This window comes from Ursus arctos, unplaced genomic scaffold, assembly GCF_023065955.2.
Source record: "Ursus arctos isolate Adak ecotype North America unplaced genomic scaffold, UrsArc2.0 scaffold_32, whole genome shotgun sequence".
NCBI classification, from domain to species: Eukaryota; Metazoa; Chordata; class Mammalia; order Carnivora; family Ursidae; genus Ursus; species Ursus arctos.
The window spans coordinates 21,384,184-21,398,538 of NW_026623008.1; the positions used below are offsets into that span (position 1 = coordinate 21,384,184).

The 14,355-nt window shown below is 52.6% G+C and overlaps 1 protein-coding gene across 5 annotated transcripts in view; it reads left to right on the forward strand.

The window, feature by feature from the left end:
• PTPRU (protein tyrosine phosphatase receptor type U) overlaps window positions 1-14,355 on the forward strand; it is a 77,847-nt gene that overhangs the window by 51,363 nt on the left and 12,129 nt on the right. Inside the window, exons 16-20 of one of the 5 annotated variants that reach the window (XM_048221919.2) lie at window positions 6,333-6,523; window positions 7,267-7,342; window positions 7,838-7,914; window positions 13,592-13,628; window positions 14,186-14,343. In XM_048221919.2, the coding sequence (XP_048077876.1) occupies window positions 6,333-6,523; window positions 7,267-7,342; window positions 7,838-7,914; window positions 13,592-13,628; window positions 14,186-14,343 (539 nt within the window). The remainder of the gene's footprint in view (window positions 1-6,332; window positions 6,524-7,266; window positions 7,343-7,837; window positions 7,915-13,591; window positions 13,629-14,185; window positions 14,344-14,355) is intronic. The other 4 variants (XM_026516849.4, XM_048221920.2, XM_057305273.1 and 1 more) reach the window with 4 other exon arrangements.

Consider the following 14,355-nt stretch of genomic DNA (forward strand, 5'->3'; position numbering starts at 1 on the left):
CGGACTGTTTTCCACAGTGGCCGTACCGCCTGACATTCCCTCCAACAGTGCATAGGGCTCCATATCCTTGTAACAGTGGTTATTTTCTGTTTTGTTTTTGTTTTTGATAGGAACCATTTCAGTGGGCGTGAGGGAGTCTCTCACTGAAGGTTTGGTCTGCATTTCTCTAATGATGAATGATGTCACGTTGGCCAGGTGCCATTTGTGTATCGTCTTTGGAGAAGTATCTATTCAAGCCCTTTGCCCATTTTTGAATTGGTTTTTTTGTTGTTTTGCTGTAGAGTTTTAGAAGTTCTCTCTCGACTCTAGATATTAATCTCTTATCAGATATATGATTTGCAAATATTTTCTCCTCTTCTACGGATTGCCTTTTTACTCTGTGGGTTGTGTCTTTTGATGCACAAAATTTAAAACATTTTCATGCGGTCCCGTTTGTCTATTTTTTTCTCTTGTTGCTTGTGTTTTTGGCATCATAGCCAAGAAATCACTGTCAAATCCAATGTCATGGAGTTTTTGCCCTGTGTTTTCTTCTAAAAGTTTTTTTTAATTAATTTTTTTAAAACAATTATTATTTTTTTAGAGATAGAGAGCACGTGAGTGAGGGTGGTGGAGGGGCAGTGGGAGAGGGAGAGAGAATCTCAAGCAGGCTCCATGCTCAGTGCAGAGCCCGACATGGGGCTCGTTCTCATGACCCTGAGATCATGACCTGAGCCGAAATCAAGAGTTGGACGGACACTCAACCGACTGAGCCACCCAGGTGCCCCTCTTCGAAGAGTTTTAGAGTGTTAGGTCTTACATCGAGGTCGTTGATCTGGATTGAGTTAACTTTTGTGTATGGTGTGAGGTAAGGGTCCAACTCCATTTTTTTGCATGTGGATGTCCAGTTTTCCCAACACAAATGGTACACTTTTAAAATATTGCATTTCTAATTATTGCTTATATTGAGAAATATAGTTGATTTTTTTGCGTATATTTTGATCTTATATCCCTAGTCCTTGATAACCTTATTTATTAATTTTCGTTTGTTTGTAGAATCTTTCAGGTTTTCTAAGTATGATCAGAGGATCTATAAATACGGACAGTTCTGTTTCTTCTGTTTCATTTCCCTTTTTTTTTTTTTCCTTGTCTTTCTGCGTGGCACCGGCTCGGACCTCCAGCACTGGGTTGGATGGAAGTGGTAATAGCAAAAATCCTTGTCTTGTTTTCCTGGTTTTAAAAGGAATGCTTCTAACATTAAACACTGAGAATGAAGTTTGCTACAGTTTTTGGTAGAAATGTTTTATCTGGTTAACAAAGTTCTTTTCAGTTTTTAGTTTGCTAAGAGGTTTTATTTAAATGAGCATTAAACTTAATATATAGTTGTTGTCAACAAGGTGAGTGACATTTTCAGATTTTCTAAAGTTAAAATAACCTTCAGTGCCTGGGGTAAATTCAGCTTGGTCATGATGCAGTATATTTTTTATGTCTTGTTGGACTCAGTGTAGGTATAATATTGTTCAAGATTTCAAAGCTGTGTTCAAGAGCGGGATTGGCCCATGATTTTTTCTTTTTTTGTACTATCCTTGTCTGGTTTCTGGTATCAATGAGGTCTCTTCTCTTTTTTCCTTATTATGATAGATTGGAATAATTGACACCTTGAGAGTTTGGTGGAATTCACCTGTAAAACAATCTCTTTCTGTTGTTTTCTTGATGGAAAAATTTTGAACTTGTAATTCAGTTTATTTAAAGGAGTAAAGGACTATTGAGACTTTCCAATTTTTTTCAAGCCATTTGTAGTAAGTTATTTGTTGTCTAGGAATTTGTCCATTTCATTTAGGTTTTCAAATTCACTGACATGCCCTTATTTATCATGATCTTCGTGATCTCCCTCATTAAATTTTCTCCCCTCCCTCATTAAATAATCTCCCCCGCCTACAGGGTAGCTATTATCAACTCATCTTACAAATGAGGAAGCAGAGAGGAAACAGAGAGGCTCAGAGAGGGGAAGTCACTTGTCAAACAGGTAGAAAGTGTCAGAGCCAAGATTTAAAGGCAGGTCTTACTGAGTTGCAAACAGCTGTTTCTACTGTCTCATGCTAGGCCTCCAGGGAGGCATGGGCAGGATTTGGACAGGCAGAGATGGGAAAGGAAGGGCATGCACGGGCGAGGGAACAGCCTGTGCAGGTGAATTGGGCGGGAAACTCCAGTGGGCGGTGGGGAGAGTGGGAGGTGGGGACAGTGTGGGCGCATGCCCTGCTGCTGAGTCCTCTGGAAAGATCCAGAGAGGCAGGATGCATGGGCTCTACCCCAGTTGCTGACAGCTGGGGAGACATGGCCTAGGGAAGATAGGCCCAGGCTAATTGCCATGGGGATGGTGGGAGCAATGAATGCTGCCAGAGGTTCGAGAAGATGCGCCTTTGGGCAGAGGCGGTCAGGGTTCGGGCTGCGCTGGACAAGATGTGGCGCTGGTGAGGAGGGAGTGGGAACCACGGGCACACTGTGGGGTACGGCGAAGGTGTGGTCAGGAGACTGGGGCCACGGGTCAGCCCCTTTTATCTCCCCCCACGCCCCACGCTGGTCCAGCTTCCACTTCCTTTGTTGCTTTCCAAACAGAGGAGCCCAGATTTTTGTGGTGGGGAACAGAAAGCCACGAATTTTACACCGGGGACTTATCATGCTGAGTAAATGGTGGCAGGCTGGCCTCGAGGAAGACGGCTGGGATGTTCCCAGCATGTGGGAAGGGGCCCCCGTTGTGTCTGAAATTCTGCCTGTGAAAACCCTCAACCCCTTCTGAGCCCTGTCCATCTGGAGCTCTTGACCCCTGGGGGTGCCAGTGGGTTCCGCCTGCCAAATGGTTTGTCAAATAACTGCCAGGTTCTTTTCCTCTACTCAACTTCTCCTTTATCAGGAAGAAAGATACAGGGAAGGTAGGGTAGACAACAGGGCCCCAGAGTCCGATGGGCCAGTGCTTACATCATAGGAATAGTCTAAGGATTAAGTGACCTAAGTATCATGCCCCGCAAAGGAAAGTGCTTGATATGTAAGATATTATTAGCTATTATTACAAGCTATGTTTCTTTAAAGTAATTTCCTAATTGCACTGGGGAAGGAAAAGTCTGGAGTGCTACTAGATCATATAACTGGGGGCCTGTTTTCATCTGAGGTGGATGGGAATTGGGAAAAGGGCCCATCTTTGAGGAAGGTCTGAAGATTTTCATTTTCAGATGGGGAAACTGAGGCCCAGAGAGGTCAAGTGACTTGACTCAGAATTTGAATTCAGGTCTCTCTGACTCCAGACCCAGTGTTACTTTTCCCCCCCTCTGGGCTTCAGCCCTCCCTCCCAAAACTATAGCTGTCCAGTGGTTGCAGAAGATGTCCCACAATCATGATGGAGCTGGGGAGAGTCTGGAAGAAGCCCCAGGTGGCAACCTTGAAGCTGAGAGCTGGCTCTCCCCTTCCTTCCTCTCTTCCTCCAAGCTGGTCCTTGGGGTGGGGGTGGGGCGTGGCAGGGGGCGAGGCTGTGTCTCACATCCCACAGGGGAATTCACGCACAAGGAGAGTAGAGACCTGTCTTCTCTGGGCCCAGGAAGTGGAAGAGCCTCTTGGCAACATCATTGCTCATCACCCTGTTGTCTTCTGGTGGTCTTTGGTTTTTTTTTTTAAAGATTTTATTTACTTACTTGAGAGAGAGAGCGCTAGAGAGAGAGAGAGAGAGAGCGGGGGGGGGGTGTTGTACAGGGGAGCAGAGGGAGAGGGAGAAGCAGACTCCCCATCAAGCAGGGAGCCCGACACAGGGCTTAATCCCAGGAACCCAGGACTGTGACCTGCGCTGAAGGCAGACACTTAACCGACTGAGCCACCCAGGGGCCCCTCCCGGTGGTCTTTGTGGAACATCTTATGTCCTTCTTGGGCTCAGACAGAAGCCCAGGATTCGGCTGTGGCTTGCCATCAGGACCCCGACCAGGTGGGATTTTTTGCTTGTGTTCAGCCATTGCAAGCTGATTCCGTGTGTACTGTGAGGCTGCCTCAGGGCTGACCCTTCAGGTCCTCAGCGATGGGCTGTTGGACTCCCCATACCCTCCCTTGCCCCTTTCTCCACGTGGAGGGCCCTCCAGGGAGCTGTCGGCGTGGCTTCCACAAAGAGCGCTGGGACCCCTGCGTCGCCCAGTGTGTCGAGCCAGCAGATAGCCTCTGTGTTGAAACCCTTGTGCTTGTGCATTTCTTGTACACGTTCTTCAGAATTGTCAGGTCCTGAACCAGGATCCTGCAGTGGAGAAGGACCAAGGAAGGAAGGCCCCCTCGGGTCAGCCAGCTGCCCTGGCTCTCTGGGACTCGTGACGTCCACAGCCCCATCTGCAGGTGCTCGCCACGGGCCGGGCACCAGGCTGGGTGCTTTATATACATTATCTTATTTAATGTTTGTATCATCACATGGGAGAATAACAGTTTTTGTCTTCCCTTGACACATGAAGAGGGAGGTTTAGGGAGAGTAAGTAACATCCCCAGCGTCCCATGCAGAGCTGAGATTTGATCTCAGGCCTGTCTGACTCCAGAGCCTGTGTCTTAATCACCACAATCATCCCTGTTTTCCCCTGAGGATGTTTCAGGAAACAAACGAAAAAAGCTCTCCGTGCTGAGAGACGGTGGTGAAACATTGCTGTTTCTACTCAACTCTTGGAGATTGAAAATGCACACTAATTTGTAGGAAGCCCTGGGAGGTCTAATAGGGAAAAAACATACTTCTTTTGGTTTCAACCAGAATTTCACAGATTCCTTTAAAACAGAGAACCCCTCCTCATCTTCCTTCTCTTCTCCTTTTTAATGGAATAGCACTTAGTCATCTGTCATGATTGGTGTTTTCTGGAATGCATGTTCTCAACCACTACATTAGGCAAGTCTCTCTTCTTTGGGCCTCAGTTTCTCCATGTGAAGAATTAAGGGCTTGGGGTATCTGGCCACAGTGGTGTAACTGACACGTGACTGGCCCTCCAGCTGTCAGAAACTAGAAAATCTGGATCAACTGTGAAGGAACTGTCTTCAGACTTTGGGTAACAGGTAGCTCAGGACTGATTCCCAAGAGAAGAGGAACAGATGAGGTGGGCTGTGCCATTGCACTGCCTGTCTGCCTGGAGGTGGTTTTCAAACTGTGGCACAGGGAACCCAAGCAGGGTACAGAAGTCCCCCTGATTGGAAGAGCCAGGGCTTGGAGTCCTGGGGAGTTGAGCAGCACAGGAGTCTGTCCTGGTGTCATGAATTCATTCTGTCAGCCATGAGTAGGAGTCAGAGGCCAGGCACTGGAGAAGTTTCCCTAAGAAGGCTCATTCCAGCTGAGGTCTGAAGGATGGATAGGAGTTCACCAGGCAAACACAGAAAGAGAAGGGTGTTGGAGGTGGTGGAAGGGAGGGGGCTGGCACCTGGGTCCCATTGGGGGTTTCCCCCCTGCCCCTGCCAGCTCGGACCTGGGCAGAGAAGAGCCCTGAGAAATGTGGAGGGCTGGCCTTGACTGAGCCCCTGCATCGTACCCAGGACAGGAGGAGAGAAATGAGTGTTAAGTGTGTGAGGGCGAGTGTCCAGAGGCGGGTGTGACTGGGTGGGGCACTTTGCTCTGTCCCAGGGCCTGATCTGGGGGACCAGGGTGGGGATGCTGACCAGAAGAGCGGGGAGCAGGGAGCAGGTGCGCCTGGAGGGAGGGGCTAGTTTTCCGTGTGTGTGTGTGTGTGTGTGTGTGTGTGTGTGTGTGTCACTGTGAACCTCTCGACCTGCTCCCCCATTGGCTGACATTGGCTGAGGCGCCGCACGGGCTGACAATGGAAATGCTTGCGCAGGAGAAACGCTACTATTCAGGTGCCTCCCGTTAATCTGTGGAGGGGGTGGTGGCAGCAGCTAATTTCGGGATTTGCTTGTCTTTGAATGGGGGTAATTACTGGGAGTTGCCAATTGTTCCAGATTGTTCTCTGGAAGAGAGGGAGAAGGGGGAGCGGCTCTCATGGGCTCTGCTGAGCGCTGCCCCCTGCAGGCAGTGCGGCAAAGTTACAAAGGGGTGGTCCAGGCTGGGGAGCAACAGGATGGAGTCAGGGGACCCCAGGATCACAGCAGGGCCAGAAGGGCTGGGCCGGAAGGGCCTTCAGAGACCACGTGACCCAACTGGTTCGTGTTACAGATGGAAAAACAGATGCAGAAGGGAAGGGACTTGCCCAGGGGTGCACCAGGTGGGCCCAGCCAGGCTGCTTGGGTCCAGGGAACAACCCCCCTGTTGGCCATGCTCCCCTCCCCCTCCGGCCCAGTCCGTCTGGGACGCCCCAGACTGGGGGGCGGTGTGCGTCAGGAACCCCCTTTCCTCTCTCTGACTGCAGGAGACCAGCGCAGTGGTGGGGTCACCGAGGCCAGCAGCCTGCTGGGGGGCTCACCGCGGCGTCCCTGTGGCCGGAAGGGCTCCCCATATCACACGGGGCAGCTGCATCCCGCGGTGCGCGTGGCCGACCTCCTGCAGCACATCAGCCAGATGAAGACGGCCGAGGGCTATGGCTTCAAGCAGGAGTACGAGGTACGGGGCCCCGTCCGGCCAGGACCCCTCGCCAGCGCCTCGCCTGGCTCCTGCTTGCTGTGAACCCTGTCCCCGGTCAACCCTCAGCCTCGCCCTAGATGGACCTTTGCTCTGACAGTCCCTAACTCAACCTAATTTGTTTTTGGCCTTGACTTTGACCCCATCTCAGATTGACCTGGTTTCTCACACTCCTCCTGGTCCTGACTTGAAATCTGACCTTAAGTCTCCTCTCAGTCTCCGTCTAGACCCTGATCGTGATCCTCGTCCTCTCCCTAATATGACTCTGACCACCAAGAGTGACCCTGACCTCTACCCTAACACCCAGTCTTGACTTTGACCCTGCCTCTCATTCTAAATTCCACTGGAACTCTGATTCGAATTCCATCCCCCGTCCATCTGGACTCTGACTCCACCTTATTCTAATCTTAATTTGACCTTCGCTTTTGCTTTCTTTCCAACTCAAACCTGGGTTTACCCTAAACCTGACCCTTGCTCTGAAGTGTCTGTGAACTCTGACACCCACCCCCCTGCTTTTCTCTCTTCCTTCCCCTCACATTGCTTGGTTTTGAACTTAGTCCCTTGCTGATAAAGGGATATATGGTGACTTGATCCCAGGCTCCAAGTTGAACCCTGAATCTAGCCCTTATCTGTGGTCCCACTCCCATCCTGTTAGGGGACAGGGTCTTATGAGGGGAGGGGTTGCCCTCCCTCACTGACTACCCCTTTACTTTCCCTTCTGGCAGAGTTTCTTTGAAGGCTGGGATGCCACAAAGAAGAAAGACAAGGTCAAGGGCAGCCGGCAAGAGCCCATGCCTGCCTGTGAGTCCTGGGGAAGGGCCTGGGTCTGGGGCCATGGGTGGGAGGAACGTGGGTGGGGTTGGAAAACAGATGGAGTGAGCCCCCTATTGAGGGCCTCCCACGTGCCAAGCCATGCGCTCATTATTACGCCCATTATTTTACTTACTCCTCTCAATAGCCCAGTGATGTGGGATGTATTATAACCCCCACTTTACAGATAAGGAAGCTGAGGCTTGGGAGGGAGCTTACTTCCTGCTCAATATCACACAGCTCATACTCGCCTGAGTAGCACGTGACCTTGGGCCTCCTTGATGCAGCAGCCCAGTTCTAACCCCTGGCCTGTCCTGCCCCCTCTGGTGCGGAGAGCCTCCTGGTCAGCCCTGAGCCTCGAGGTTCCCTGGCTCTCCTGCCTGTGTCGTATCTCTGGCCTTCTGGAAGCTTCCCCTCATTGCCCTAGCTCTGCGCTCCCCAGCTCAGTGCCTGCCCACCCCATGGCCCCCTGCTTTGTGTTTGCAGATGATCGGCACCGAGTGAAACTGCCCCCGATGATGGGAGGCCCCGATGCCGACTACATTAACGCCAACTACATAGACGTGAGTGCCTCGCCGTCATCTCTGCTGGCCTCGCCCTGCCCGCTCTAGGCGCACTGCCCAGGCAGGCCAGCAACCTGACAGGGAATACGTGGGGGTTCACGGTGCCCCTACCTCCTTCAGTCAGTGCCAGGGAGCTCAGAGGAGGGGAGGGCAGACGACAGCTGTCAGGAAAAGTTCCTGCGGGATGGACAGATGGGGGGCTTCCGTGAAGCAGAAAGAAGGGGAGTGGGCAGACAGCTAGGCCTGGAGTTGAGGAAGGAGCCCCTCTCACTGAGGGCCCAAGAGGCTTGGAGCTGGGATTCACATGACTCACGGGAAGGCTGCAGGCAGGCAGGGGCTGGACTGCGAAGGCCTCCGATGGCAGGCCGAGGAGGTGGGGCTTTTCCCTAGGGGTCCCGGGGAGTTGCTACGAGTGTTTGGACCGTGATCAGAGTGGTACTTGAAGAATAACAGCTCATGTTTATTGAGCAGATACTGTGTGCCAAGCGCTGTGCTAAGCACTTTATATCAAAGATTTCATCTTCTATAATCCCTGAAATCGTGCTGCGAGGTAGTTAGCACGGCCACCTCACTTTACAGGTGAGGCAGCAGACTCAGAGAGGGGGAGCTGCTCGTCCAAGGCCACAGAGCTAGCGAGTGGGCACAAAGGGACTCAGATCTCCGCTTGTCTGTGTCTCCAGAGCCTTTGTTGCTAACCACAGGGCTCTCCTGCCAGCCAGTGCAGCAGCTGGGTCCGGATGGGCCGAGGAGGGGGCTAGGGACAGGGCAGGCAGCCAGGAGGCCCGGGCTGGGGCGTGAAGAGGTGGCGAATCACCTGCTTCCCAGGTGTGAGGGAGGGCGAGAGGGGACGGGCCCCGGGACCCCGGTCAGACTCGCCCACCCTGACAGCAAGCCAAGTTTGGGAGAGAATCATTTATCCCTTCATCGGATCTGTTTCGAGCATCTACCATGTGCCAGGCTGGGTACCAGAGATAGAGCAAAGAATGACATAGACACCATCCCTGCCTTCCTTGAATGTATGGATTCTAGTCGGGGAGACACATAAACGTATCTACAAGTAAGATCATTTCAGATGAGCTGGGAAAGCACAGGCCAGAAACGAGGACTGACTTTGCCAGTGTCACACAGCAAGTTAGCGGTACGGCCAGGCTTAGCCGCGGCAGGCTGCGTGGAGGCGGGGGCTTGAGCTGGCTTTGTGTGGCCGGAGAGGAAAGGGGGGGTAGTAGGGAGCAGCAGGAGTGAAGGAGGAGGAAGGTGTGTACTTGGGAGGTGGGATAGTCAGGGACTCAGGAGACCTCTCCTGTCCCCCTTCTTCACCTCCTGGGGGTGAGAAAATACGCTACCCCATATTTTCCAGAATTCCTTACCTTCTCCCCGACCTCCCATGCTCTCCCTTGACTGGGGTACGGGCTGGGCCTGGCCTCTCAGACTCGGGCAACTTCGACGACAGGGGCCTCTTCTGGGTCTCCTCAGTGTCCCAGTTGGCTTCCCCATGGGCCCCAGCAGGCTCATGCCACTCCCTGCTTTCTGGCCCAGCCCGGCCCCCGTCTCTGCTCTGCCTCCCCTCCTCACATCGCCCATCCTGGCCACTCCTATGCTCCGTCCACCTCCATCAGCCTCTGGCCTAATATCTGTCTCTTTTGCTTTGTACTGTTCCCTCACTGGCATCATTAAGATTCGGATAAACCGTGAAGTAAGTATCTCTCTCCCCGTCTCCTCCTCCTCCTCCTGTCTTCTCACCAGCTGTATCTCAGACTCTCTCATAGTCTCTGGCTGTCTTTCTCTCTCTGTCTCTGTCCTCCGTCCCCTCCACTCGTGCGCCCACTGCCAACTGTCCATTTCAGCAGCCTGGCCAGGGGCCACCCGGGGCTGCAGATTTGACACGACCCCTGTTGTAAACAATTCCTTCCTGTCCTCCACTGCCCTGAGATGGGGCATCAGGGTTGGGGTGCTTCCATAGGCCCCCTTCACCGGTCACCACCTTCTGTCACTTTTGTCCCCCAGCTCCCCATGCCCAGTGAGTCTCACTAGCCATACCTTCTGGGGGGCGCGGGGAGGGGTGGGTGGGAGAAGCTGCTCTGGGTGTCCCCATCTCTGCTGCTTGGGGGTCAGGGTCTTCAAGGAAGCAATGATGGCCCTGCCAGTCCCCTGAAAACTAGTTTCTCTGGGGTTCAAATCCCTTCGTGCTCAGTTTGCTTGAAACTCAACCCTAACTACTTTATCCTCAGTTTAGCCCTACTTTGAATGTTTAATTTTGGGGGAGCAGTTTGGGTATTCTATTTCTTAAAATTGTGCCATCCCTGGGCCTTCTAGGAATATTTTAAAAAGTCCTATTCATCTAGTGATCCTTTAATTTGGTTTTTAATATACATTCGACGTTTGAACAGCATGGGTTTGAACTGCACTGTCCACTTTCTTGTGGATTTTTTAAAAAATAAATTTATTTTTTATTTTATTAAATTTATTTTTTAATTTATAGTTTTTATATTTATATTTAATTTATTTTTTATTTATAAGTTATATTTGTATTTTCTTTTCCTTATGGTTTTCTTAATAAATAATATTTTCTCTAGCTCACTTTGTTATGCGAATACAATATATAATACCACATAACATAGAAAATATGTGTTACTTGACTGCTCACGTTATTGGTAAGGCTTCTAGTTAACCAGGCTATTAGTAGTAGTTACGTTTTTGGGGAGTCAAAAATTATGTGTGGATTTTCAACTTCCCCAGCGGGTCAGCGCCCCAAACTCCCATGTTATTCAAGGGTGTACTGCAAATTATTTTTATAATACTTGATGTCTGATGGGATTGTTTGCTATTTTGTGGGTTCCTTTCTATTTTATCTCCTTTTTTAAAAAAACAATGTATTTCTTGTTTTTTAAAGATTGCAAAAATACAGTTCATTATCAAACTTTCAGACAATACAGAAATATACACATCTCTGTATACGAAGTGAAAGGTCCCCACAGTCACAGCTGCTGGAGACGACTGGTTGTCCCAGATGTGCTCCCAGATATCACCACCCCCTTATTTTGAGTGTGCTTCAACAGTTTGTAAAGTTCCCAAATTTGAATGGAATAATAAGCCTATGAAATGGGTGGATACACGCAGCCCTGGTGCCCCCACGAGGAGGTGATGAATACAGGTATATTTCTTTATACCAGTCTCCATACAATGTATAATCCCACCCACTTGGTTCATTGTCAGCACTCTTCGATGCCCATAGAAGACTTGGCTTTAATCTGTCTTCGAATGCCAGTTAACAAAAGTGTCATTGGCTGGGTGCCCGGCTCTGTGCCAACATGTTAAGCACATCATTTCATCCCTCCCATTCTCCAAGAGGCAGGCACCGGCATTTGTCAGATGAGACGACGGAGCCTTAGGAAAGTTCAGTGACTTGCTCGTGGCTGCATGGAGATGGGCCTCAAGCCCCACGTGAGCCCTTGACCCTCATCCTAGACTCTGGCTCTCTCCCTGTAGGGGGCATCAGGAGGCCCTGGGGTGCTCACCCATGATGCAAGTGGTCAGTCCCCCAGTGCCAGCCAAGGGGAGGCTCCAGGCAGATGTGGGATGTGCCCCAGGATCGGGTGCCCGGGACAAGCCGATGCCCGGGGGGTGAGGACCAGTGCGCTCTCAGATGCCCTAAAACGGGTGTGGTCAAGGTGATCGGTCTGCTTACCTTCCTTTAACACCTGGCCATGTTACACTTTCCGTTGTAGTGTTCTCTGATTGTGCAGGAACGCCCCTATGCACGAAGAAGTTAATACGCAGATAGGGAGGGTGATCTGTCGAAAACTCGTTCAGCGGTGGACTGTACTTGCTGACTAGCTTGGGTGCTGGCCCTGGGCCGGCACCGGAGGGACAGAGCTGGATGAATCCGAAGAGACTCTTGTTCTCACGTGGGATTCTCAGGCCAGCTGGTTTTAGGTGGAGGAGCCCGTTCCCGGCTTCACCGGCGCTGGAGGTGGGAGGGTCGCCCTGGCAGTGCCTTTGCTGGGCCTTCCCCTGGGACCGCATTCACCCAGCAGTTCAGCTGAGGACTTGAGGCAGAGACGGCGGCTGGGGAGTTAGGCCAGCCCCGCAGTAGTTCCGCCAGTGAGGGGCCAGTGGCTCTGGGACGCCTGTCACTGCTGGTAACTGGAACTGGGTTTTGGGCACTGTACGCGGGTATACAGCACACTCGCCAGGTCTGTGTCTCTCGCTGTTCTCCCCCCATTGCAGAAGGGAGCAGGGGCTCCGGGAGGCTGAGTCTGGCCAATCCAGTGTGTTTTCAGATCCAGCATTGGTCCCTCCCGGGAGCTGGTTGGAAAGGCGCAATCTGGGCCCCACGCCAGACCTTCTGAGTCTGAATCTCCCTTTTAACAAGATCCCTAGCAGCTGCGGGTGTACATGAGAGACTGAGGAGTGCCCGTTTCATGGCCGGAGTCACTTAGCTGCTCTGTAGAGCTGCGATAGGAGCCCCCATCCACCTGCCTCCCCAGGCTCGGATTCTTCAGCCCTTGAACTCCACCTCTGCCCTAGGAATTCTTGCCAGCCACACTGTTTGAATCTTGGGGGCTGCTCTTTGAACTTGAACGTGGTAGCAGTAATCATAGGTACCATTGATCAGGTGCCGACTCTGTGCCGGCCGTGGCGACAGACCCTTGACGGTGTGTTACTTTGTTGACTCCTCACAACAGCCCAAGGAGGTGAATACCGTCATCGTTCCCATTTTGTAGATGTGAAAATCGAGGCCTAGAGAAATGAAGGGATCTGCCTGAGGGCGCACGGCTAGCAAGAGGTAGAGCTGGGACTTGAACCCTGGCAGTGTGACCGAGGCGTGGGGAGCTGGGTTGCGGCCGTGAACTTGATGGTTCTATCCTGCGTCAGTACTGCAGCGCGTTTGACCCCGGCCGCGGTGCCCGCAGGGGTGTCATGTGCGGGCAGGACGGCAGGCCTGGCTGTGGCCCCGGGGGGGGAGTTGGGGCTGGCTGGGTCCTCCTCGCAGCCTGAGGGCTCTGGGGATGGAGGGTGAAGTAGATCTTGCCCTCTCTTTTGTGGGAGATGGTGCAGGTAAAGTGCTTAGCACAGTATGGGATCATAATAGGGTCTCAAAAATTATTATTATTATTTAAAAACCATTTTATCTGAGGGCCGTGAGTAACCCGTGTGTTCACTTGCTTCCAACCTGAAGCCTTCATCTGGGTCCTTGGGTCCCCCAAGCTCTGGGTGACATGTAGTGGGGAGGGGGTACTGCCCTCTGGTTGCCCCGAGGGGGCTGGGATGGCTGATGAGACCCAGTCTGGGGTCCGGGGACATCCTGGTAACCTGGGCAGGATCACTGTGGACTTTATTTGTATCCGAACAGCTGGGCTGTAAGCTGATTGTGGCTAATCCCCCCCAGTTTATGGGTGGGGAGACCCTTTAGGCCCATATAGGAGTCGTGTCTTCTCTGGGGTCACACGGCAAAGATGGGTTTGGACCCGAGATACTGGTGTCCCGGCTGCTCTTCCGTCCTAACTGGGGGACTGGGAGGACAGGGGCGCCCTGGTTAGGAGGCCCCAGGGAAGAGGGTGGGCAGCTGGCCGTGGGGGTGGGTGCTGCGCCTGGGAGAGGAGGGCAGAGGAGGTGAGATCAGAGGGAGCGAGGGGCCACTCCTGGGGTCTCACCGAGTCCTCTTCTCCTGTTCCAGGGTTACCACAGGTCAAACCACTTCATAGCCACTCAAGGTACTTGCACCTTTGCCCCTGTGTGCCCGCTGCTGAATGCCGTCCGCCCTCCGCCTTCCCTCTCACCTGCTTGACTCCCTCTCTGCTTCCCCGGTGTCTCTCTCCCACTGTCTGGCTGGTCTGGAATCTGGCCACCAGTCTCTGCCTGTCTTTGTGTTCGTGTCTCCCCGATGTGCTCAGTGCGTCTGTGGTTCCCTCGGCCATCTGTCTGTCTCTGAGGTGGTGCATGCAGGAGGGGAGGCAGGCTCGGTCCTGCCAAGTGTGGACTGTGCCTCTGGGCCTGGGGGCTCCCTGGGTCCCTCTGGCTGTCTTTGGCCCCAGCCGTTCATGTGTCCATTCCTCTGGGAGACTGGTGCCATAGACTGAGGATCTAGCCCTCTGTGCCTCCCGGATTCCACTCGGGATGATTGGGGTCTCCAGCTGGGCCCTCTCTGATCCTACCCACCCCCGGGGCCCTCCAGGCACAAGTTGGCATTGGGTGGGGTGTGTGCGGGGTGAGCATGGTGACTTCATCTGGGCTTAGGAGCCTCCTGGCCTGGGGTGGGGGTGCTGGGCAGCAGGTGTGCTGGCCCTGGGTGGAGACCTGGCCTCAGAGACTAGCACCCTCTGCGCCCCAGGGCCGAAGCCCGAGATGGTCTACGACTTCTGGCGCATGGTGTGGCAGGAGCACTGTTCCAGCATTGTCATGATCACCAAGCTGGTGGAGGTGGGCAGGGTAAGCAGGGCC